The sequence below is a fragment of the Xenia sp. Carnegie-2017 genome, unplaced genomic scaffold (assembly GCF_021976095.1).
Source record: "Xenia sp. Carnegie-2017 unplaced genomic scaffold, XeniaSp_v1 HiC_scaffold_23, whole genome shotgun sequence".
Taxonomy (NCBI): domain Eukaryota; kingdom Metazoa; phylum Cnidaria; class Anthozoa; order Malacalcyonacea; family Xeniidae; genus Xenia; species Xenia sp. Carnegie-2017.
Genome location: NW_025813486.1, coordinates 3,771,558 through 3,796,609, shown reverse-complemented (window position 1 = coordinate 3,796,609; position 25,052 = coordinate 3,771,558). Strand labels below are relative to the sequence as shown.

Below are 25,052 nucleotides of genomic sequence, written 5' to 3'. Positions count from 1 at the left end.
CGTAAAAAGTCTTGAGGAAAATGATGCTTTCTGTTTCAACGTGATTGCTTTTAGAATTTGTGAAGCTCCTTTGTCATAGTAGACGTAGAGTCGCAATCAAACACTGCAGGTTGCTAAGACTGAAGGAAAGTTGATGAAATTGAACGAATCTTATTGGTTGGCAAATAATTAGTTACGCTACTAGCAACTGTTGCTACCATGCAAGAAAAATTTTTAATTAAAAACAGTGGATTTCAGTAAATGGACAGCTGTTTTTACATTTGTAGTTCACCCATTTGATCTAAACTATCCGAAATTATGTCTTCTCATTTGTATTTAGCATTTCCTTGACATATAGAATTAGCATATCTCATAAACTTAAATAGTCTGCAAGTGAAGAATGTCAAGTCACGATAAAACTTTTACACACATAAATTATTCGTAAGGACAGGAGCACTACATGCGGTCTTTCCCACAGGAACTAGCTAATGCAAGCCTGAAAATTCAACTAGCAATCTTATGTTCTATTATAATAAATTACCTTAAAATGGTTTCCATCTTAGTTTTCAGTGTGTTCTCCTCGAAACACATCTTATTCATTTCACTTTAATATAATAGTGAAAGAAATCAAGTTCGTATTCTTTTCTTCCCCGAATGACAACTGACAAATTTGCATTATATAAAATAAAAGCAATAAAACGCCTGCGTTGATTGGTTGATAGCTGAGCCTCATCAATTAAATCAATGAAAGAGTATTTACTAATCAATCATGAATACATGTTAGAGGAAATATTAAAACCTTTGCTTTGAATTTATCTTTATTACATTATTGTTATTTTATAAAAGATGTTTTTGCCCTGATCTGCTTTTGAGTACTCCCAAAGGTCTCCTCGGTTTTTAATATTTCCACAATAAACATCTGCAAATCTTGCAAAGTACACCGAGCGGAAACATTTGTTTCCTCCTTAGAAACGTACGTCAATTTGAAACCTCCACAGCAGCAAACGTTTCTATGGCACTTTAATAAGTTCCCACAAAATGAAATTTTTGCTAATTGAATCGTGTTTTTATTGAATAGTGAACACAAAAAGTCTGTCCATAAGCTAAGAGAGGATGAAAAAGTTAGTGTGGCTAAAACCTGGGCAATTTTTATCGAAGACAAACACTGAATATGCTGGTCCTAGCTGCTGCAACTTTTAAGACATAAATGACTTGAATATGGAGCCTAAGAGTTTGGACAACTATATATATGATAAAATGTTTGAAAGAGACACATAAAGCTAATTGGAACCAAAAAGTTAAAAATAAGCATAATCCGTAAAAGGGCGTCTTGTAATCTCAAGTAGTGTAACCTAGTGTAACTCATAATGTAACCACAAAGTTATAAAACAAGACAATTACGCTGCAATATTCGGTATTATTTAAAACCATCATCAAAAAGAATGACATATTTACAAGTTGCCAGTTGATTGTACGTATATATACATAATTCGTATATATATACAGGTGTTCAGTTACAATACGAGAAAATTTAGGGGCTGTATACATGATCCCGGGTAGCCGGGATTCAGCCAAGCGTTAAAGGATTTTGGCAAATGGAAAAGATTTAATTCTTATCATCAGATGAATGTTCTTCAGCCCTTTCAAAATATTCTGATTTAATAACTATACGCATAACATCAAAATCGAACAACAAATTCGGCCTTATTTGAGAATATACATGACGAAATCAATCTTATTTACTTTTGATTTATTTATTAAACTTGCTATAAATACAATACATAGATAACTAAATGACAGAAAACATACTACAGCTTTTGGAGGCCAACATTATGTCACAAACATTAAAAACAACACAATATTCCACTGGACAGTTGACGTGTCTTGTTACAAGATAGAAATATAGTTTTCCATGTTCTTGAACGGTCAATGTCATCATGTATTGTTTCTAAGGATAATTTATAACATACTCATAGCTTTTCCTTGAATTGACTAAGGCTGATCTTGTTGTCATACATTTAAATTGCTTAGTAATGCATTCTTGAGTCTAATGCACCTATTTAGAAACGACTTTTGGACTGAACTTGTTTTGTAACAATTAGTAACAAATGACAAATGGTTTGGATAGCACATAACCGTGTTTTACATTGGCTTAAAGATTGGTTTGTAGCGGTAAAATTTCTTTATATAATATAATTATATGTATTTAAATAGTTCATTTAGGGCCTGTTTAGGGCGAGTAACTCGCCATGCCGGGTAACTCGTTTTGTGTAAGCGAGTTACCCGGCTAGGCGGGATGAATTTTTCCATATAAAAGCATTTGCCGGGTAACTGGGCGAGGCGAGAAAATGGCTCTGTTCGTACGCATGCGTAATAATACCTCGCCTAGCCGGGTAACTTGGCTCCATATAAACAGGCCCTTAGTTTTAGTTGAAACGAAATCTTTACTCTATAATGATATGGAATGGTCAGACTGAAAACGAGAGGTAGCAACTTCTAACCGTCTTGATAATAAAAGAAAGACTGGTTGTGTGCTAGAGTGAAAAGACAACAGTTGCTTGCTGACCCTACTTTCTGTCTCATCTAAATCAAAAACTTGGACAAACATTGGTTTCGTAAAAAGCATCAATTGTTGGACGGTTTCCAATAACATAAAAACTGAAATTACTTTTTTCAAATTTACAAAATGTTGTACACGATAGACAGAGATGTTAACCAGAGTGAATGTAGAAAACATATTTTAAGAACAAGAATAGGCTTGGAGGAAACATAATGAGAACGAAAGCCAGAACAGTGGAGAAAATAATGTCACTATCTTGTCTAAACAAGTGCTAGCATTCAGAGGAGATGATGAATCCGTATCTTGTTTTAATCATATTCCGTTTTTTGACAATTGCTCGCATGCCAAACAACTTGAGTAAGAACGTAGTGATGGCTAATGCAGGAGGTGTTTTCATCTGCATGTGTATCACCTGATCTCTGGAATTATTTGATTGTCCTTATTGATGAAGTTATTCATGGTCAGATTGATAGGAAAATCAGGGAATGCCAGTTTCATTGTTCCTAATGTGATTAATTTTTGAATAAATCACCCCAAAATCAGCTTACCTATACTAACCGTCTGATTAAAAGCGTGTTTGGAGCATTTTTATATGTATATCGAAGCGTATACTTTTTTAAAATAATTTGTTAAATTATCGTAAGATTAAGTATGGACATGTCGACGGTTTTCATATAAATACAGAAGTTGAATGGGAAAAAATATACATGTTGGGCATTCAACACGCGTTTGTATCTGGAAAATGTGGCTGTCATATACGTTATGGGTGACGTTATCATAATAATGTTTTTATTGCTAAAGGATCCACTTATAAAAAAAAGTTATTGGGGAGCTCAACCAATGCTAAGGGCTACTCTGAACTATAAATAAACTTAAACTACTAATATACAACAGTGGCTTTGTTTGATCATGCGGATGGATCAGTTAAAATTTCACCCAAAGACGCGTCTGATCAGGTGAAGCGAATTGCTTCGAAGAAAGTTTTTTCATTTGTTTAGGGGCCGAAATAGATCAGCATAGCAACAACAACGAAAGAAGCATGGGATATTTTAAGAAATCAGTTCGCCAAAACTTCTATTTTACAGTTCATTCGACTACACCAGCAATATTAATCGCACCAGTTTAAAAGTGAAAACATACTCGACCATATCAGCGAATTGAAATTTCTTCACGATCAACTAAAAGAAATGGGATATAAAAACAACGATCGCCAATTGGCAATGACTTTACTTGCAAGTTTGCCAGGAGAATACAAGCCGCTGATCACAGCTTTCGATGCGATTGGAAAGGAATCTTAAATTTATCAAAAAGTTAAAGGAGTGTTGCTTAATTATGTAAAATAAAATGTTAGGTACAAAGAAAGATGAAGAGGCGTATGCTGCTCACTGATAATTCAGGAGAAAAGAAAAGAAAGAAGATTACAGTAGGAAAGAAAATGAAAACCAGCATTCTTTTCAAGAAGTTTGTGGCTCATGTAAAAAAAGAGAACATTTGGCATGAGATTTTTGCCAAAAGAAAGAACGATTTAAGTAGTAAATTCCACAATAAACGAGAGAGGTCAACATATTGTGCCAAAGAAAATGTGATTGATGAGGAAAGTATTGATAAGGTAGCGTTACTCACAAAAAGAAATGAAAATAGATATGATTAGGCAATCAATTATGTTGCGATTCAACATGTGTAAACGTGACAATTTATCAGACTACGAAGAGTTGTGAAAGCCAAAGAAAGTAAATCTTCAGGATGATCGTGTCATATTGGCTTAAGGAAAAGAAACTCATCGTTTGACCGTTTATTTATATGGCTCACATCAACGCCCTAAAAAACGTACTCTATCTGCCCGAGCTAAAGAGAAATTTGCTGTCTGTTCAAGCTATGTCTAAATTTGGTGAAACTGTAGTGTTTAAAAAAAAACGAATACAAGATCTCCAAGAATTTTAGATTATTGGGAGTTTGCGAGGTGTATGGAAAACTATATAAAGTCATTCAAAAAGAGAAAGCGCATGCTGCAAAAGAACATCTGACTTTAGAATTATGGCATTAGAGGTTTGCACACTTAAGAAGAGAAAACATTTATAAATTGGTAAATACAGGTAAAGTGGAAGGTATGGTCATTCTTTTCCAACAATACAGAGTTGCTAGGAATGAGTATTAAATGAAACCGTCATTTACGTACAATGTCCATAACTCAAAGGAAATACTTGGAAGGAGTGCGAAAGAAATTTGGTATGGAAAATTGCAAGCTAGTTTCCCTCCCATTGGAACTAGGTAAGAAAAACGAAAAACGATCAAAAGGCGTTGAACCATTCGATAAGAAAACATATTGAAAGAGCTATTGTTTTTTTTAACTTATCATGCAAGAATTATCAGCAAAGATTTATCAACTTTTGCTTACCTAAGTTTATGTCAAATCCTGGAGTTAAGCATCCAAATGGAGTAAAACGAGTACTACGTTATCTTCAAGGAACGCTAGAGTATGCTCTTCTATGTTCCACTAACGATTCAAGTATAGTTTGTTAAAGTAGTAAACGACAAGCAAGTGTAGCTAGATCAACAACTCAAGCAGAGTATATAGTAGAGTATAAGCACAGCCAGTCAAGAAGTAGTTAGGCAACGAAGACTACTTGGCAATGTTCTAAAAAAACAAAAAAAAAACAAGATTGTTTTACTACTTTACATGAAGACAACAAATGAATAATAGATAGTCAATAAGTGGTTAGGCAACGAAGACTACTGGCAATGTTCTGAAAAAACAAGATTGTTTTACTACTTTACGTGAAGTCAACGAATGAACAATACAATAAAGCTCACCAGAAATCTTATAAACAAATAATATGTTAAATCATTATGTGTGAGAACAAGTCAAAAATAACTGTCAAGTATTGATGAACAAAGAATATGCTAGGCGATACAAAGACCAAAAGACTCTCGAAAGTTTAATTTTAAAACTTTCATAAACTATTGGGAGTAGTTAAATTTTTTTTTTGTTTTATTTTGTTAGTTTTATTCATATCTTTAGACACGTGACATGAATGACGTGCATATGCATGCTTTCTTCCGTTGTGCTTTTGTATCTGGGCAAGCGCAGATATATTACTATCATGTCTTTTAAGTTTGTAAGCTTTCTCCAAGAAAATATTTTGGAAATCATACAAATCACATCTTAGCTACGAATTACTCACAAACGATAGGCTACGTTTTATTTTTGATTATTCCAATATAGAAACTGACTAAATATAGCGAGGATTTTATAGGTGAGTGTATGTAAAAACCATTGGTAACAGCTCGAAATATTGTCTGACAAACAGCCATCCACATAAATTCGCTGTTTCGACAGTACTGCCGTTGACAGTTTAGAAAATTCAGTAATATTGCTTGTGCTTTCGTAAGACATATTTCTCAAATGTTCTATATTTTGATGATTTGTCAGTTTGTTCGATAGCATTATCAAACGTAAAGAAAAATTATTGACAAATTCTAAGGCACCTCGGACAGTTTAATATATTTATAGCATATTCTGATAAGACAAATCGTATATCTTAACAGGAAAAATACATAGTTATTGCACTTAAATGGCTTGTAAGTTGTTAAAATTGTTTAAGCCAAACATGTAAGGGCGGATCTCCACTAGACGATTTTTATGACGATCGTCTTAAAAATTCGCTGCGCCACATGCGCAGTAGGAAATAAAATCGTCAACAAAATCGTCAACAAAATCGTCAAAGACGATTGCAAATTGCAATGTGAAATTGAGAAAATGGCGGATGTGAATCAAACTTTAATGCATTATTTACTTCTTCGAAGGCATTTGATTTTACTGCATGCATGGAGAGTAAGATCCATGAAAACAAAGCGAAAACGACCAAGATTTTGGATGCGTAAACTGTACGAGGAAAGAAATGAGAAAGGTGAGTACAATTTGCTGGTTAAAGACTTGCGATTATACGATCATGAAATATTTTTCAGATATTTCAGGATGTTACTTGACACTTTTGAGACCTTGTTGGGGTATATTGCCCCGATGATAAGAAAGAAATAGACAAAAATGCGAGAACCAATAAGTTTAGATCAAAGACTTTTAGTCACTCTGCGATATTTGGCAACTGGGGATGCTCATACAACTATCGCTGCCAATTATAGAATGAGCTCAACGACTGTTGGTCGAATTATCTACGAAACAAGCAACGCACTTTGGGACAAACTAAAGGAAATGGGTTTCATGAAAACACCTTGCACTGAAAGTGACTGGAAAAAAGTATCGAAAGATTTTGAAGATCGATGGAACTTTCCTAATATGCTGGGAGCAATTGATGGAAAGCATGTGCAGATGTTTGCTCCTGCTGGTTAGGCATCGAGTTTTTTTAATTATCAAAAGACTCATAGCATTGTTTTGTTGGGAGTTAGTGATGCAAATTATAAATTCACACTGGTTGATATTGGTGATAGTGGGCGGCAAAGTGATGGCAGCGTGTATGCCAACAGCAATCTTGGCTATGCTATTGAAAACAAGCTTCTCATCATGCCCACAGATGGCAAGATTACCCATTCAACGAAAGTACTACCCCACTTATTTGTAGGGGATGATGCATTTGGCTTAAAACGCCACATGATGAAGCCCTATCCTTTTTCAAACCTGTCTGAGAGGAAACTAATTTTCAATTACAGGCTAAGCAGAGCCAGACGTGTCATTGAAAATGCTTTTGGTATTTGTGCTAGTCGGTTTCGTGTGTTTCATAGGCCTATAGTTGCCAAAGTTGATAATGTGATTGCCATAAGTAAAGCTGTTGTGGCATTGCATAACTTCCTTAGGAGCATAAATGAAGATGACGATTCAAATCTATACTGTCCACCATCATTTGTTGATCAAGATGGGCAAATGGGTAATGAGTTTAAACCTGGTGAGTGGCGACAAGATGTAAATTGTATGAATGGATTGGGTGACATTACAGATGTTGGTGTATCAAATAACTATGGTGCAGAAGCTAAGTGGGTTCGTGAACAATTTGCTGATTATTTTAATAATGAAGGAGCAGTTGACTGGCAGTGGCATATAGTAAGGTGTTCAAAATAAAAACAAATTTAAAGCAATTTATATTCAATATGAGCATTAGTGATGTGATGGATTTTCATACGAAAGGGGTTTTTCACTTATGTAGTTAGCAATACATGTTTAAGCTATAATTCTAAAAATAAATTATTTCACTTGCTATATATCTGTATTCATATACTATATATATTATTGCTATATATATAATTGAAGACTTAGCCTTTGCACTTCATACGTTGCTTCGTTGTAGGGTAAGACTAAATTTATAAAAAGTGTATAAATGACTTAACAGTTGGCGAACAATTTACATTTTAAAGTCACATTTATACATCGCGTAAACACGCATGATAATTCTTTGTTTTATGTCTTACAAACCTTCAACTGGTCGACGGTTGAAACTTTCAGGTTTTGATATTTAACGTTCTGGAAGTTGTATGAATAGATTGTTATGAAAAACAAAGAATGAAAGCAAAGGCGCATTAAATTGGACACAATCGACATTGATAATGTTATGTCGTGACAATATACAAAGATGAACAAAACTATTTTGCTGCATTGAAAATTAGGAACTTAAATTTAATAAGCGATGCTGTATATTTTAATGCAAAGATACACCGATTTCATCATTAAAATAATGGTATTTCTGCTTCTAAAACGACCTAAATATTTAACTATTCAATGATGACATGATTACAATTGCAATTTCAAGTAAATTTGCTTCCTCAAGCATGAATATAATAACACATATTTTACAAATATAACGACTTAACCGAACGACAAATAACTGCTATAATAAGCAATTTAACTTCCTTATATACAGACATATCAACACACATACCTTGTTGTAGACGGCAGTGATTTGTTTTTTGATAAGCAGATTGTTGTTGGAAATGTTGTTCGGATAAATTTTTAGGTTTTCATCTTTAACGTTCTGGAAAGCTAAGACTTCAGCAATATCATATAAACTTTTGAGTGGTGAAAGGTGAGAGCTTCAACAGTCGATACAAGGCCAATATCCTATCCACTCTTGCGTGTCCAAACACTTGTGCGGTGGCCGAGGAGTGCCAATACAAATTAATTAATGTATTTATTGTAGAAACTAAAGATCAATGAACAAGAATTGTATGCGTTTGTCAATTCTTTAAAAGTTTCACAAAAAATTAACTGCTCATCGCTTTTGAATTATGTAATAGTACATATATGTATCACGTGATTCGAGACAAAGCTCATAATTAAAGGTAAAATTGGTAACAGTGACTGTATTAAAGTGGAACCCATTTGAGCTCAATCAATTAAATCAATCAAATAAAAAGACTTTTCAAATCAATCATTAATACATGTTACCTTAAAAACAACAAATATCTGTTTTGCATTTGTTATTTTATAAAAGAGAAAAAGATTTTTGACCTTCAGTCTCGAATTTCTAATTATCTACTTTCAAGTTCCAGCAAATATATCCTCGGTTTGCATAAGCATATGCAAAGATGAAAGTTGTTTTTGCCATTGTTCTTCCTTTTGTCTCTATACTACAGCTGTCATAATCTGTGTCATAATGTTGTTATTATGTAAATAAGCTCATCATGTGAGAGATGTGAAATGAACAACTTTTAAAGATAATGATTTTGTTGTTAGTTTGTCTAGGGACTATTACTGCACCTTAATTTACAGCCTATGCTTTAAAAAAGGTACTTGTAAAAAGTTGGTTCAGCCCTTACAAAATAAACTAAAGTTTTTCAAGTCAAAAACTATAGTTTTGAAAACTGTACTAATTTGGAACAAAAACTATAGTTGCGAAAACTATAGTTGTATGAATAAACTATAGTTTTCGGAACTATAGTTTTGGGGATACTATAGTTATAGAAACTAAAGTTTTGGGAGAACTATAGTTTTACAACTGATAGTTTTGTTCCCAAACACTACAGTTTTCAAAACTATAGTTTTCCGTGAACTACAGTTTTCCAATGAATCTATGTTATGATGTAGTTCATTAACTAAGGGTTACATAAACACAATTTAGCAAATTCCCTGTACAGGTTCTAGTAGTACACATTATTGTATACAGAATTCAATAAAACCATGAATCCACGATATTTTAATTATACATTGTATTTTAACCAGATAAAAATATTCACCAATTTTCTTCCTTTATAGAAAAATATCATTAAGTTACATAGATAGAATTAATAGAAAAATATAGTATATACCGCTAATGTTACTCTTTACAGGATTCGTGTTGTTTTTTCCATGCTTGTTCCTCGTTATTAAGTTTGAACTTTACAGCTTTTACAACATCTTCTTCTATAACCTGGCGTGGCATATTTGAATACTTCACACTCGTTGCATGCTCTAGAAAAAAGATAGAGGAATAATGTCCACCTCAACTCTAAAGGATATTTTCTGATAGATCATAAGGTGGGAAGTCAGCAAAAACAAAAGGTAATAAACTTGACTAGGTCTTCAATACAAACACAAAGTATCAAAACAACATAGTAGTTCACAACAGTAAGTTTAAAATATTAGAAGATACATTAAATTGTTGAGTCATGCTCATAAACCACAGAAACATGTTAAGAAAATAGTATGTGCGTAGTTTGGTTTACCAATGTATCCGTTCCCACACGGCTAACAGCCAAGGAACAGTTATTGACTTTAATTAAATTTCCTTATGTACCATATATAGCTTAAATAGAGGAACTATACCGACCAATAATAATATTTGTTGTTTGTAATAAAGACTATAAATACTGCTCTGTAAGATAATAAAAATCAGTTCGATCATTAAGTTCACTCGTGGTTGTTACTGAAGGTATAGAGTATATTACGAAAAGAGATATGGCGAGTAACTCGAACTCAACATAAATTTTCATTATTACCACTTATTGTCCCATACAAGACATGGCACAGGGGATGTTTGAACAATATACTATGTCTGCATAGCAGAACATGTAAAAAATAGATGTTTACGGCTGGTCAAACGTGCTTGAAAATGCAGAGTCTAAATATTTATACTGAAAAAAGTCCTTGAAATGTTTAAAGTTTAATTTCAACAGTACTCAGACTCAAACAACCATATATGCACTTACGAATTAAAGAAGTAGTGTATGTGGGATCAAGCTGAGGTTTGACCTGACCATTTTTCCTTTTTTGGTCCTTGTAGCTGTGGGTAGCCATGTGTTCACGGGATAAGGTTGTCCCCAGTAAGTTAGCAACATATGATCCAACTTTCTTTGCCTCGATTCTTTTAAAGACGTGCTTTTTGACAACCAAAATTGGTCCCAAAGTGACCTGAAATAAATTGAAGAATAACAGCATGTGAAATTTATATTACTGGAGTTGCAAATGTTCCATCTCCAATTAAATGGAACTATTTTATTTACTTAAAGTGTTCATGAAAAAGCAACCCTCAGTTACCATTCTAAAGACAAACGTAAATAATTTTAAAAAGGATTGCTGCATATTACAACTTGAATTATGTCCATTTGATGAGTCAGTATTACATAATTAATTGATTGTAATAGATCTGTTTTAACTGCATGTTAGTTTATCAACCAAATCTAATGCTTAGTACCATTTAAAGCTAGGTATAGACAAAACACACCATTTCGAGGAGAGAAGTATCTTCAGTTGTTGCATTTTAGCAATCCAGAGGGCTTTCTTCCATAGTTTGGTTGGTTTCATTTGATAGTCCATTGATAGAGCTCTCAAACACAGCAGTTGGTATGGGGGAAGGGTTTTCTTCTGGAAGATTTGAAAGGTTTGAGTAAGAGCTACTTCTCCCAGATGAAACTGGGGTGAATCTATTCTCCATCACAGGCAAACCTTCAATGGGTGACAAAGATGTGGTGGATGGGGTGGACGAGGATTTACTGAGAGAAGTTCTAGTCAGAAATGATCTTTGTAAAAGTGACCTGGCGGAATCTTCCAAGGTAGACACATATCTTCTTAATTTTTTAATGAAGTTCTAAATAAAGTAAATGGTTTGAACCCGGGATTATCGTTACATGTTTGTAAATGATAATCGTCCAGATTGGTGTAGTCCTGAGAAGGACTGTTTTTGTTGTTGTTGACTGACTACGTTTCGACAACCTTAGCGGTAGTCGTCTTCAGAGTCAAATGAGTAGAAAACGTCAGGTTAGCCGTATTTGTTATCTGGTTCTTACGTCATTGGATTGTGTGTACAGGAAATGTGTATTGTCATTGTGAATTAGTGTGAAGTGAAATATTTTTATTTTTAGTTGTGATGTGTGATTTAGGTGTGATGTTTTTAGTTGTAATGTGTGGGTGTCAATTGTGTATTGTCATTGTGAATTAGTGTGAGGTGTAATGTTTTTAGTTAATCGTTTGTTTGTATTGTGAATAAGTCGTTTTTAAGGTGCCGGTAATTGCTATGATCTGTTCAGGGGGGTTTGTTCCAAGTTGCTATACCAACTTTCTAATGTAAGCCGTTGTCCATAGTCAGTACTGTAAGTAATGCATTTTGCCGAGTCCCAGTCAATGTTGTGCTTTGTGATTCGGTGATGTTCGGCAATGTGATTAGTTTTGTCTTGTTTCTTAGTAGCTCGTTTGTGTTCAGTAAGTCTTATGTTTAAGTTCCTGCCAGTTTCCCCGATATAGGAGGCGTGGCAGTCGGAGCAGTTTATTTTGTAAACTGCACCTTGTCGTTCGTTGGGTTGTTCTTTGTCCTTTATGTTCGTTAGTACTTGTCGTAACGTTGTGATTGGTTTATGTGCGACACGTATGTTGTAAGGTCGTAAGATACGCGAGATAGTCTCAGACGCACCTTTGATGCCAGGTATCATTGCTGTTGTCACTGAGTTGTTTGTTTCGTTGGGTTTGTAAGTGTTGCGTTTGATAAAGTCAGAGTTATAGTTGTTTTTGTCAAAAACACATTTGAGATAGTTGTTTTCGTTGTGTAGAGCGTCCGGTGAATCACATATGATTTGTGCACGTCTTGTTAATGTTCTGATTGTGGTGGCTTTGTGTGATGTAGGGTTGTAAGATGATTGATCTAGTAGTCGGTCAGTATGTGTTGGCTTGCGATAAACTGTTGTTCGTAGTTTTTGATTGTCATGTTTTACCAAACAGTCGAGAAAAGGAAGAGTTCCGTTTTCTTCGACATCTTTTGTAAATTGTATGTGGCTGTTCTGTTTGTTGATGTGAGTGTGAGTCATCAATCTCGTCTGCATGTAGTGCTGTGATTGTGTCATCTACGTAGCGAAACCAAAAAGGTAGTGCATGTTTGTAAGTCGTGAGCGCCCGTTCCTCTATAGATTGCATTACAATTTCAGCAACTACAACAGAAACGGGTGAGCCCATTGCTGTTCCATGTAATTGTTTGTAGTGTGTACCTTTGTACTGGAAGTAAGTCAAGGTGAGGGAGAGCTCAAGTACCTCCATAATGTCTTCTGTCGGTAATGGCAGTACGTCCGTGGTGTTTGTAATGAGGATTTTTTTACAAGTAAGTGCCAGATTAAGTGGAATACTGGTGAACAGTGATTTCACATCAAAAGACACTAGTATATAGTTGTCCGGTATTTGTATAGTGCTCAGTTTTTTAATGAAAGTTTCAGTGGATTGCAGCTTGTGTTTTGATTTGTTTGTAAGTGGTTGCAGTATGTCAGTCAAGTACTTTGAGAGTTCGTAAGTAGGCGAACCACAGAATGATACAATTGGTCGCATGGGTATTTGTGGTTTGTGAAGTTTTGGTAGTCCGTATAGTCTGGGTGGTCGTGGTACTGAACATCTGAGTCGATAGTAAATACGTTCAGATATAATGTTAGATTTTCTCATAGAGAAGACCTTGCTGTTAAGTTTGCGTATTAGTGATGGTGTTGGGTCTCGTTTGAGTTGTTCGTATGTTTGTCTGTCGTTAACAAGGGTGTCCATTTTGTTAAAGTAATCATTCCTGTCCATGACCACAGTCACGCGTCCTTTGTCTGCTGGTAAAATGACGATGTTGTTGTCGTGTTTTAGTCGTTTGAGTGCTTGTTGTTCGTTCTTTGTCAAGTTGTTGTCACGTATAGAGGACGATTGTAAAGTGGAGGCTATCCTGCTTCTGATCTCGTCTTTGGTTGTCTCTGACAAGTCTCTTTGATACGCTATTTCACATTTCCTGTACACACAATACAATGACGTAAGAACCAGATAACAAATTCGGCTAACCTGACGTTTATTCCTCATTTGACTCTGAAGATGACTACCGCTAAGGTTGTCGAAACGTCGTCAGTCAACAACAACAAAAACAGTCCTTCTCAGGACTATACCAACCTGGACGATCTACATTTACAAACATGAAGTTCTTAAATCTATAAATTTAAAATGATATATCATAAGCTTCTAAAGGTTGATGACACTACGTAATATTGAGTTGTTATTTTTCACCCAAACACTAAATTTCAAATCAAAAATATACTGAATAGAACAAGCAATTTACAAATTTCTCCATTTTGGAAGACAAAAGTGAAAAGCAGAGAAAGCATTGATTTGAAAATACAAATGAAGTAAATTTTCCTCGAGCTTACCATTGCCATTGTCAATTTGCTCATTAAGTCTTTTCATCTGATTTTCCAGCATTTTTACCCTCTCTTTGAGTTCCAAGGCTTTTTTTATACTTGCATTTATCATTGCAAAGTGCACTACCTTCATCTGACTGACTCTCCTAAATAATCAACAAGAACTTAGGCAATATTTAACAATATTTCCTTTTAGTACCAACTATTAAGGTGTACTTTACTAACAACAAGTACAATATATTATAATGTAAATCTCAATTTTTTAATTTCATAAGCCCCACTGATTGAAAATTCTTTTGTATGACTGCCTTATACAAGCCTTACACTGTACAATGTTTGCATTTTAAAAGATTTTTCACTTAGAAACAAGAAATGAATTTCAAATTAACAGCATTTTATGATTAACGGGAACATATCATAAAGTATTAATAACTTTTTTAGCATTTAACCAAACAACATCCAAATTTTATTCTGAAAAATGACCTTAAATCCCTAGCATTCCACATTAATAATAAAATTGCATAATTTAGAGATAAGAATAATTAGTGTTATCATTGTGTATAGTACATACCTTGCTTAATCACTCTTTTATAAGTGAAGCAAGACTGGCTGAGCAGCAAGCCTCTGTTTTCTTTGCCCTGGATGCCTTTAGCTTTTTAGGAATACTGTGCTCCTGCTGGTAACAAGAACAACAATACAAAATTTTATACATGTTGTTTCAAAAGTTTTTTATTAGCTACTATATCTCATTTAAATTCTTAGGCTCATAGCCTTGTTCAGCAATGTAGACCTTCAAACATAAAATTAGTAGCTAATAACATTTGAATCATGAATACCTTATGGAGTACTTAACAAATTTCCATGAATGCATCATCACATTAGTGACATGAGTGCTAACTATAGATGATGGCAGCAATAATTGAGAAACATGCAGTAAACACCATTTAAACAAAATGTGGTCAATGTAATATTTCGGGAAACTCACCACATCATCTGATTCACTATCACTTTCAATTGTAAACTTTGCTTTGTGAATTCTTTTGCGACACCCTTTGCCAGTATTTATAGAGAAAGTTTCTTCTTTTCTCATTGTCTTGAGTAAATAATCTTAACTATCTGTTTATACAAAATAATGGATGACTATTTAACAACTATTAAAAAATAATAATTTTCAATTGGAAGCAGTAGCGTGCCTGAAATTATAAGGAAACAACCTTATGCAAAGTTTGGCCTAATGTATTGCTACATGTATTTAAGAGCAAACAAGTTAAAATCTGGGAAATAGACACATCCTTATTGTCAGTATTGTAATTGAACTATTGCTATGTAGAAGAAAGAACAACATTTGAGCAAAAGCTTTTTATCAGAAAGTATTTCCCTCCTAAAAAAGCAGTAAATTGAATTGATAACAGCAATCTTCATATCAACTATGACTATTTCTACTAACAAGACAGAGAAATAAACAAATAGATTTTCACACAGAAATTTACAGATATATAGCAAAGCTAAGATGTTTCATGAAAGAAATGATGACAAAGAGAAAGAGCTTGATGCACTAGCAATTAGCTTTTTGGCTGAATTATACAAGCTTTTACAAATTTTACAAAAAATTCTACAACAAACTAAAAATACTAACCTGAAACCTCTATTATCTCTGCAGGAAATTCCCTCGACTTGCCGTTTCCCTTTGTTTTTCCATCGCTCCACATGACTAATGTTTTGAATCCTTTAAGTTCATCTTTGTCTTTCGACATATTTTCATCCTAAAAAATGATGTTAGAATATGGAATGATATCCATGTATTTTCGTTGTAAAAATTCACCAATGCAAACGCCATATTTTCGAATATTATCGCTAAAAAAGCTTTTTCAACTCTTAACGTATCTTTGCAACAAGCAACATGCTAATCAGATTGAAGATCATGGAATCGGGTAAAGATTAAAGATTTCAAAATAACAGTCCCAGTCTCCCAACGCTCTCGTCTAAATCTGAACAGAATGAATGAATGAATGAAAATCTGTATTTTGACACGCTGGCCTTGTCAACTGGGGTGGATTTCCACAAGGGGCGTGCTTTTTTTCAAAAACAATTACAAAATTTACTAAGAAATAAATTATCTACAGAAGAGAAGTTTAAATATTTACAGAGTTTAGCTTATTCCATCAGTTACATGTTAAACTTAATCATAAAATGCAAGCAGCAATTTTCTTTTGAAAAAGTGACACGCTTTTGCTATTTCTGATTTCTGCTGGAATTGAATTCCAAACAGAAGCCCCATCATACGCAAAGCTTTTCTTCAAGGAGTTAGTACTAGGCATAGGAAAATTTAGACAACTTGTAATATTACGTAGATTGTAATCAGTGATGTCTTTTTTATAGTTAAACAATCTAGTAAGTGAATTTGGTCCAGCCTTTTTTAATAATTTAAACATCAGCTTTGCTTTAGCTTTTTTTCTAAGTATATCAAGAGGTTCCCACTTCAATTCTTGTAATGCGTTACAATAATCGACATCAATGCCCATGCTTATGATAATTTTTGCAGCTCTATTTTGAAGTTTTGTAGTCTTTGGACTGAGTTTCCCCAATACACCCCAAACTTCACAGCAATATGTGAAGTAAGGATGTACCAGGGCATTATAAATAGAGATAAGTGTTTGTTTGTCTGTGTATTGCTTTAATTTTCTAGGGCGGAGATACCGGCTGCTACTTTTTTGCAAATTTTATCAGTGTTACTCCTCCAAGATAAGTGTTGGTCAATTATTAAACCCAAACTTTCGTACTCATAAATTCTATTTATAACGTAATTGCCAATTGCAATTTGCAAATTAGAAGTAAAAACATTCTTGATCATTTGTTTCGAGCCTATGATCAAATATTCTGTCTTGGTTGAATTCAAACTAAGTTTGTTTGCTATCAACCATTTTTCAAGATTATTCAAGTCAGAGTTTACTGTCTTTTCTAGTTCAACTATATCATTATTTGAAGCAGTTATGCTAGTATCATCAGCAAACATTTTTGGTTTACATTGCTCTAAGCATAAGGGTTAGTCATTTATAATAGTTTGAAACAATATTGAAACAAAGCAAAGAAAAGATTTTTGTTTTTATAAGTTGAGGTTAGCCTGGTGTTTTCCGCGTTTCAAAAACCCATGTTAAGCGTTCATGAAAATACCCTGAAGTAAACATTAAAAATGGCTTATGAAAGTACGGTCGAATTATCCGAGAAATACAAAGCAGTTATGGTTCTCAGTGGAGTGGGGGGGTTAGTCTAGGTTATAAGAATGGTTTGTGGGAATTCTGTTACAGTGGTACTCAAATTCATGAAGAACTAGAAAAACTCGGAGGACTTGATAAAATTGACATTAAAGGATAGAGGGTTAGTGACGACACTGTACTACACATTGCTACAGCAGAAGCGATAGTTTCTGAATGGGCAACAACGGAAGAGTTATTGTGCATTATGGCTACAAAGTACAAGAAGACATGTGCTGAGGATATTTGGGAAAGAGCTCCTGGGCAGACCGCAACAAAGGCATGTTTCATGTTACAACCTCTTGAGGAAAAAGGTTACATTACACCATTTAATGAACGAGGTGGCGGATGTGGTGCAGCTATGAGATCCATGTGTATAGGTTTGATGTTTCCTTGTGAAGATCAAATAGAAATGTTAATTGAAATTGCTGTTGAAAGTGGAAGGATGACTCATAATCACTCCACAGGTACTCACCTTTCATAATAAAACAACGATTTCAGATCATGTATCAATTATCAAGTCACTAATGTCTAGAGTTCTGTCTATCAACACGTCTTGCTTTGTATAAAGTTTGCTAGGTTTTCCTGTTATCTGCATTTCTTTTCATTTTGACAAACCTTTATAGTAATTTAGCTTTTCAATCCTTTTTCTTTTTTAGATGTTTTACCTTCAACTCTTCCTTCGATTACTTACTTGAACAAGCCATTGCCATGAATGTTTCATATCCTTTTATCTAATATCAATTTATAAATGAAATAAAAGATGGTTGAACTTAGGTTTGCATAAGTTTATCCAATCCATCATTTTCCAGAATCACATCTTAAATGCCTCCATCCTTCTAACATTCTCACTTTTAATCACCATATCTTTGATCCATCCTTTTCATCGTTTTCCACATTTCCAAATTTCTGTCTTCTAAAAGCAATTGCCATTGCTGTTTTGTTTTTATATTTTCACTACTACATCCATTGAATCCATGATCCATTTCAAAATGTCGCTATTATGTAAATATGGTCATCATAATGTAAGTGACCTAAAATTAGCAATCTTTAAAGATTATTTTATTTTTAGGTTATCTTGGGGCTGTTACTGCAGCTTTATTTACAGCCTATGCTATACAGAAGATAACTCCAAAAAAATGGGGAGTAGGACTTTTAGATGTTTTACCCAAAGTTTGGGAATACATTGAGAAGGTTGGTCGTGATGTAGAAGAAAACAAGAAATCTTGGGGCTACTTTAAAAGTAGTTGGGAGTCATATCTTGAACTACGGGGATTAACAAATGGAACCAGTGAACCAAAATTTCCAGTGACATATAACATACGTGAACGTGAGGCTTTTTATAAATATGTGAGTTATGCAGGTTGGGGTGGGTCCAGTGGTGATGATGCACCAATGATTGCTTATGATGCTTTGATGATGGCTAAAGATTCCTGGTTTCAATTGTGTTCTTGTTCTATGTTTCATGGTTGAGATAGTGACAGTACAGAAATATTGGCTGCAGCATGGTTGGGTAGTATGTATGGTATGAAAGGGGTACCTCTTGGAAATTATAGGAACCTGGAATTTGGTCATAGGCTTATGGAGCTGGGTAAAAAATTACTGAATGCATCAAAAAAATAGGAAAATGACTGGATAGTTTTTATCTAACAAAATTTATGTCATAAAATTCTGTCATCTCAATAAACTTTAGTATGTTTGTAAATTAAAAAGTACTCCTTCGTTATAACATAAAAATAAATCACTTTAGAAATAAAGTCTAAAGGAGAATGTCAGATTCAGGGCATGGGCAGTTTTAAGTTCTACTTGGGATGATTCCTGGGTTGTAGAGTAAGTTTATTGACTAGATATCAATGAAACTATATATAGACAAGAACCACAACACCTTTAGGTTCATCTTACCTCACAAAATGCAAACTCCGAACGTTTTGTCAGTACCAAAAATACCTTCTCAGGGAGAAGGGAGTTGACTTGGCAGATGGAAGCTTTGCTCCTACGGTCTATGTGTAAAATATAGGCTTAACATAATTTGGAATGTACAATTTTCTTTAAAACACGTAGCTTTTCAACTTTTTCAAGCACATTAACAAGATTGTTTAAAGACGCAGCGACATTAAATTGATTTGGAGCTAACCGTTATTTTTGAATTTCCAGAGCTTTTTCTTAAAATTCTATAGCTTTGTCGCAGTTTCCAGTACTAGAATACACAGCACCAAGATTGTTTAAAGACATAGCGACATCAATATGATTTGAACCTAACGATTGTTTTTGAATTTTTAGAGCTTTTTCGTAAAACTCTATAGCTTTGTTGTAGTTTCCAGTTTTATAAAATTTCAGACCAAGACAGTTTAAAGACGCAGCGACATCAAAATGATTTGGACCTAACGATTGTTTTTGAGTTTCCAGAGCTTTTTCGTAAAACTGTATAGCTTTGTCGTAATTTCCAGTTATATAAAACACATTACCAAGATTGTTTATAGTCGCAGCGACATCAACATGATTTGGACCTAACGATTGTTTTCTTATTTCCAGAGCATTTTGGTGAACCTCAATAGCTTTGTCGTAGTTTCCAGTTTCATAATACACATCACCAAGATTGTGTAAAGACATAGCGACATCAACATGATTTGTACCTAACGATTTTTTTTCAATTTCCAGAGCTTTTTTTAAAAACTTTATAGCTTTGTCGTAGTTTTTAGTTTCATGTAACACCGCACCAAGATTTTTTAAAGACACAGCGACATCAACATGATTTGTACCTAACGATTGTTTTTGAACTTCCAGGGCTTTTTCGTAAAACTGTATAGCTTTGTCGAAATTTCCAGTTATATAAAACACTTTACCAAAATTTTAAAAGACGCAGCGACATCAACATGATTTGGACCTAATGATTGTTTTCGAATTTCCAGAGCGTTTTCGTGAACCTCTATAGCTTTGTCATAGTTTGCAGTTTCATAATACACATTACCAAGATTGTGTAAAGACGTAGCGACATCAACAAGATTTGGATCTAACGATTATTTTTTAATTTCCAGAGCTTATTCGTAAAACTCATAGCCATGTCGTAGTTTCCAGTTTCATGTAACACTGTACGAAGATTGTTTATGACGCAGCGACATCAACATGATTTGGACCTACGATTGTTTTCGAATTTTAGCTTTGTCGTAGTTTCCAGTATAATAATACACATTACCAAGATTGTTTAAAGACATAGCGACATCAACATGATTTGGACCTAACGATTGTTTTTGAATTTTCAGAGCTTTTTCGTAAAACTCTATAGCTTTGTTGTAGTTTCCAGTTTTATAAAATATTAGACCAAGACAGTTTAAAGACACAGCGACATCAACATGATTTGGACCTAACGATAGTTTTCGAATTTCCAGAGCAATTTCGTGAACCTCTATAGCTTTGTCGTTGTTTCCAGTTTTATAACACACATTACCAAGATTGTTTAAAGACATAGCGACATCAACATGATTTGGACCTAACGATTGTTTTTGAATTTTCAGAGCTTTTTCGTAAAACTCTATAGCTTTGTTGTAGTTTCTAGTTTTATAAAATATTAGACCAAGACAGTTTAAAGAAGCAGCGACATCAACATGATTTGGACCTAACGATTGTTTTCGAATTTCCAGAGCATTTTCGTGAACCTCTAAAGCTTTGTCGTAGTTTCCAGTTTTATAATACACATTACCAAGATTGTTTAAAGACATAGCGACATCAACATGATTTGGACCCAACGATTGTTTTTGGATTTTCAGAGCTTTTTCGTAAAACTCTATAGCTTTGTTGTAGTTTCCACTTTTATAAAATATTCGACCAAGATAGTTTAAAGACGCAGCGACGTCAACATGATTTGGACCTAACGATCGTTTTCGAATTTCCATAGCTTTTTCGTGAAACTCTCTAGCTTTGTCGTAGTTTCCAGTTTTATAATACACATTACCAAGATTGTTTAAAGACGCAGCGACATCAACATGATTTGGACCTAACGATTGTTTTCGAATTTCCAGAGCTTTTTCGTGAAACTCTATAGCTTTGTTGTAATTTCCAGTTTTATGAAATATTCGACCAAGACAGTTTAAAGACGCAGCGACATCAACATGATTTGGACCTAACGATCGTTTTCGAATTTCCATAGCTTTTTCGTCAAACTCTCTAGCTTTGTCGTAGTTTCCAGTTTTATAATACACATTACCAAGATTGTTTAAAGACGCAACGACATCAACATGATTTGGACCTAACGATTGTTTTCGAATTTCCAGAGCTTTTTCGTGAAACTCTATAGCTTTGTTGTAGTTTCCAGTTTTATAAAATATTAGACCAAGACAGTTTAAAGACGCAGCGACATCAACATGATTTGGACCTAACAATCGTTTTCGAATTTCCAGAGCATTTTCGTGAACCTCTATAGCTTTGTCGTAGTTTCCAGTTTTATAATACACATTACCAAGATTGTTTAAAGACATAGCGACATCAACATGATTTGGACCTAGCGATTGTTTTTGAATTTTCAGATCTTTTTCGTAAAACTCTATAGCTTTGTTGTAGTTTCCAGTTTTATAAAATATTAGACCAAGACAGTTTAAAGACGCAGCGACATTAACATGATTTGGATCTAACGATTGTTTTCGAATTTCCAGAGCTTTTTCGTAAAACTCTATAGCTTTGTTGTAGTTTCCACTTTTATAAAATATTCGACCAAGATAGTTTAAAGACGCAGCGACGTCAACATGATTTGGACCTAACGATCGTTTTCGAATTTCCATAGCTTTTTCGTGAAACTCTCTAGCTTTGTCGTAGTTTCCAGTTTTATAATACACATTACCAAGATTGTTTAAAGACGCAGCGACATCAACATGATTTGGGCCTAACGATTGTTTTCGAATTTGCAGAGCTTTTTCGTGAAACTCTATAGCTTTGTTGTAATTTCCAGTTTTATGAAATATTCGACCAAGACAGTTTAAAGACGCAGCGACATCAACATGATTTGGACCTAACGATCGTTTTCGAATTTCCATAGCTTTTTCGTCAAACTCTCTAGCTTTGTCGTAGTTTCCAGTTTTATAATACACATTACCAAGATTGTTTAAAGACGCAGCGACATCAACATGATTTGGACCTAACGATTGTTTTCGAATTTCCAGAGCTTTTTCGTGAAACTCTATAGCTTTGTTGTAGTTTCCAGTTTTATAAAATATTAGACCAAGACAGTTTAAAGACGCAGCGACATCAACATGATTTGGACCTAACAATCGTTTTCGAATTTCCAGAGCATTTTCGTGAACCTCTATAGCTTTGTTGTAGTTTCCAGTTTTATAATACACATTACCAAGAATGTTTAAAGACATAGCGACATCAACATGATTTGGACCTAGCGATTGTTTTTGAATTTTCAGATCTTTTTCGTAAAACTCTATAGCTTTGTTGTAGTTTCCAGTTTTATAAAATATTAGACCAAGACAGTTTAAAGACGCAGCGACATTAACATGATTTGGATCTAACGATTGTTTTCGAATTTCCAGAGCTTTTTCGTAAAACTCTCTAGCTTTGTCGTAGTTTCCAGTTTTATAATACACATTACAAAGATTGTTTAAAGATGCAGCGACATCAACATTATTTGGACCTAACAATTGTTTTCGAATTTCCAGAGCTTTTTCGTGAAACTCTTTAGCTTTGTTGTAGTTTCCAATTTTATAAAATATTAGACCAAGACAGTTTAAAGACGCAGCGACATGAACATGACTTGGACCTAACGATTGTTTTCGAATTTCCACTGCATTTTCGTGAAATGCTCTAGCTTTGTCGTAATTTCCAGTTATATAAAACACATTACCAAGATTGTTTAAAGACATAGCGACATCAACATGATTTGGATCTAACGATTGTTTTTGAATTTTCAGAGCTTTTTCGTAAAACTCTATAGCTTTGTTGTAGTTTCCAGTTTTATAAAATATTAGACCAAGACAGTTTAAAGACGCAGCGACATTAACATGATTCGGACCTAACGATTGTTTTCGATTTTCCAGAGCATTTTCGTGAACCTCTATAGCTTTGTCGTAGTTTCCAGTTTTATAATACACATTACCAAGATTGTATAAAGACATAGCGATATCAACATGATTTAGACCTAACGATTGTTTTTGAATTTTCAGAGCTTTATCGTAAAACTCAATAGCTTTGTTGTAGTTTCCAGTTTCATAAAATATTAGACCAAGACAGTTTAAAGACGCAGCGACATCAACATGATTTGGACCTAACGATTGTATTCGAATTTCCATAGCTTTTTCGTAAAACTCTCTAGCTTTGTCGTAGTTTCCAGTTTTATAATACACATTACCAAGATTGTTTAAAGACGCAGCGACATCAACATGATTCGGACCTAACGATTGTTTTCGAATTTCCAGAGCTTTTTCGTGAAACTCTATAGCTTTGTTGTAATTTCCAGTTCTATAAAATATTAGACCAAGACAGTTTAAAGACGCAGCGACATCAACATGATTTAGACCTAACGATTGTTTTCGAATTTCCACTGCATTTTCGTGAAATTCTCTAGCTTTGTCGTAATTTCCAGTTATATCAAACACATTACCTAGATTGTTTAAAGACATAGCGACATCAACATGATTTGGACCTAACGATTGTTTTTGAATTTTCAGAGCTTTTTCGTAAAATTCTATAGCTTTGTTGTAGTTTCCAGTTTTATAAAATATTAGACCAAGACAGTTTAAAGACGCAGCGACATCAACATGATTTGGACCTAAGGATTGTTGTCGAATTTCCAGAGCTTTTTCGTAAAACTCTCTAGCTTTGTCGTAGTTTCCAGTTTTATAATACACATTACCAAGATTGTTTAAAGACGCAGCGACATCAACATGATTTGGACCTAACGATTGTTTCAGAATTTCCAGAGCTTTTTCATTATGATTTTTGGCTTTGCTATACTGTCCGGTGTCATGGTATAAAAGACCGAGGATACTAAAATACCAAGATTTGTCATAACTAGATTCTTCTGATTTAAATTTATCCAATAGTTCAAGAGCAAGATAGTATTTTCCATAATGTCTTAATCTGTCAACAAAATATTGGAAAACATATAATGTATTCATGTTGATTTTTGTCTTGTTGGTCTTTAATAATTGAACAATTTTTTCAAGATGTGTCATCAATTTGATTTCGTCGTCTCTCTTTTTAAACATGTAAAGTGCTTTACATATTTGATCAACGGTATGTTGATAAGAAGTCAAATTGCAGCCTTGCTCCATTTTATGTTCTTCATTCAACTGTTCAGATTGATAAATAATAATTGCTTTGTGAACAATGCGATGTAGACTAATGTCATTTATTTCTGAATGCAACAGCAACGAACAGTTATTTAAACAAAGACATATATCTTCCTTTGATTGTTTGGGATCAATTTCTTGAACATAAAAAACAATAATGTCTCGTGGTATAGGATCAAACGATATCACGGAAAAAAAGTTTATAACATTTGCCAATATTGAGGACTCTTCAGCATTTTGTTTGACAGCTAAAAGTGAAGCTTGTAACATACTTCTAGGATATACCGAGTTAAATTTAACAAAAGTGGCGTCCATGTTTTCTTCGTCTTCTGAAAACATTTTCTCTAAATATTGACTCCAAGTAAATGAGCAGTTTGTTTTGTTTACACGACTTACATAATAACCAGCAGCAGCCAA

At 34.0% G+C, this 25,052-nt stretch overlaps 3 protein-coding genes and 1 long non-coding RNA gene across 6 annotated transcripts in view; 1 reads left to right on the top strand and 3 right to left on the bottom strand.

The window, feature by feature from the left end:
- The window catches only part of LOC124448180, a 35,819-nt gene extending 27,004 nt beyond the window's left edge, over window positions 1-8,815 (bottom strand). Inside the window, exons 1-3 of the mRNA XM_046999190.1 lie at window positions 8,425-8,815; window positions 7,962-8,009; window positions 4,935-5,174 (exon numbers count right to left, since the gene is read on the bottom strand). The gene's annotated coding sequence lies outside the window, so the exon portion shown is untranslated. The remainder of the gene's footprint in view (window positions 1-4,934; window positions 5,175-7,961; window positions 8,010-8,424) is intronic.
- LOC124448176 lies at window positions 6,585-7,610 on the top strand. The gene is made up of 2 exons (XM_046999187.1): window positions 6,585-6,882; window positions 6,940-7,610. The coding sequence occupies exons 1-2, from the start codon at window positions 6,585-6,587 to the stop codon at window positions 7,608-7,610; spliced, it is 969 nt and encodes a 322-aa protein (XP_046855143.1).
- Window positions 8,816-9,676: 861 nt separating the features above from the next.
- On the bottom strand, window positions 9,677-19,633 carry LOC124448955. Of its 3 annotated transcripts, XR_006949340.1 has the most exons (10): window positions 19,484-19,633; window positions 19,252-19,349; window positions 17,825-18,383; window positions 15,735-15,861; window positions 15,084-15,214; window positions 14,670-14,774; window positions 14,108-14,244; window positions 11,185-11,547; window positions 10,670-10,871; window positions 9,677-9,932 (listed from the first exon to the last, which is right to left on the bottom strand). It is a non-coding gene; the product is annotated as an uncharacterized LOC124448955 (long non-coding RNA). The 3 variants fall into 3 exon arrangements; XR_006949339.1 differs by having other exon boundaries at window positions 19,252-19,633; XR_006949341.1 differs by having other exon boundaries at window positions 17,825-18,347; window positions 19,252-19,633.
- A 2,485-nt stretch (window positions 19,634-22,118) lies between these two features.
- On the bottom strand, window positions 22,119-24,015 carry LOC124448175 (kinesin light chain-like; the record flags this gene model as incomplete). Its single annotated transcript, XM_046999186.1, has 2 exons — window positions 23,730-24,015; window positions 22,119-22,181 (listed from the first exon to the last, which is right to left on the bottom strand). Coding segments are annotated over exons 1-2 (297 nt in total), but the record flags the coding sequence as incomplete, so codon positions are not given.
- Between the last annotated feature and the right edge of the window lie 1,037 nt (window positions 24,016-25,052).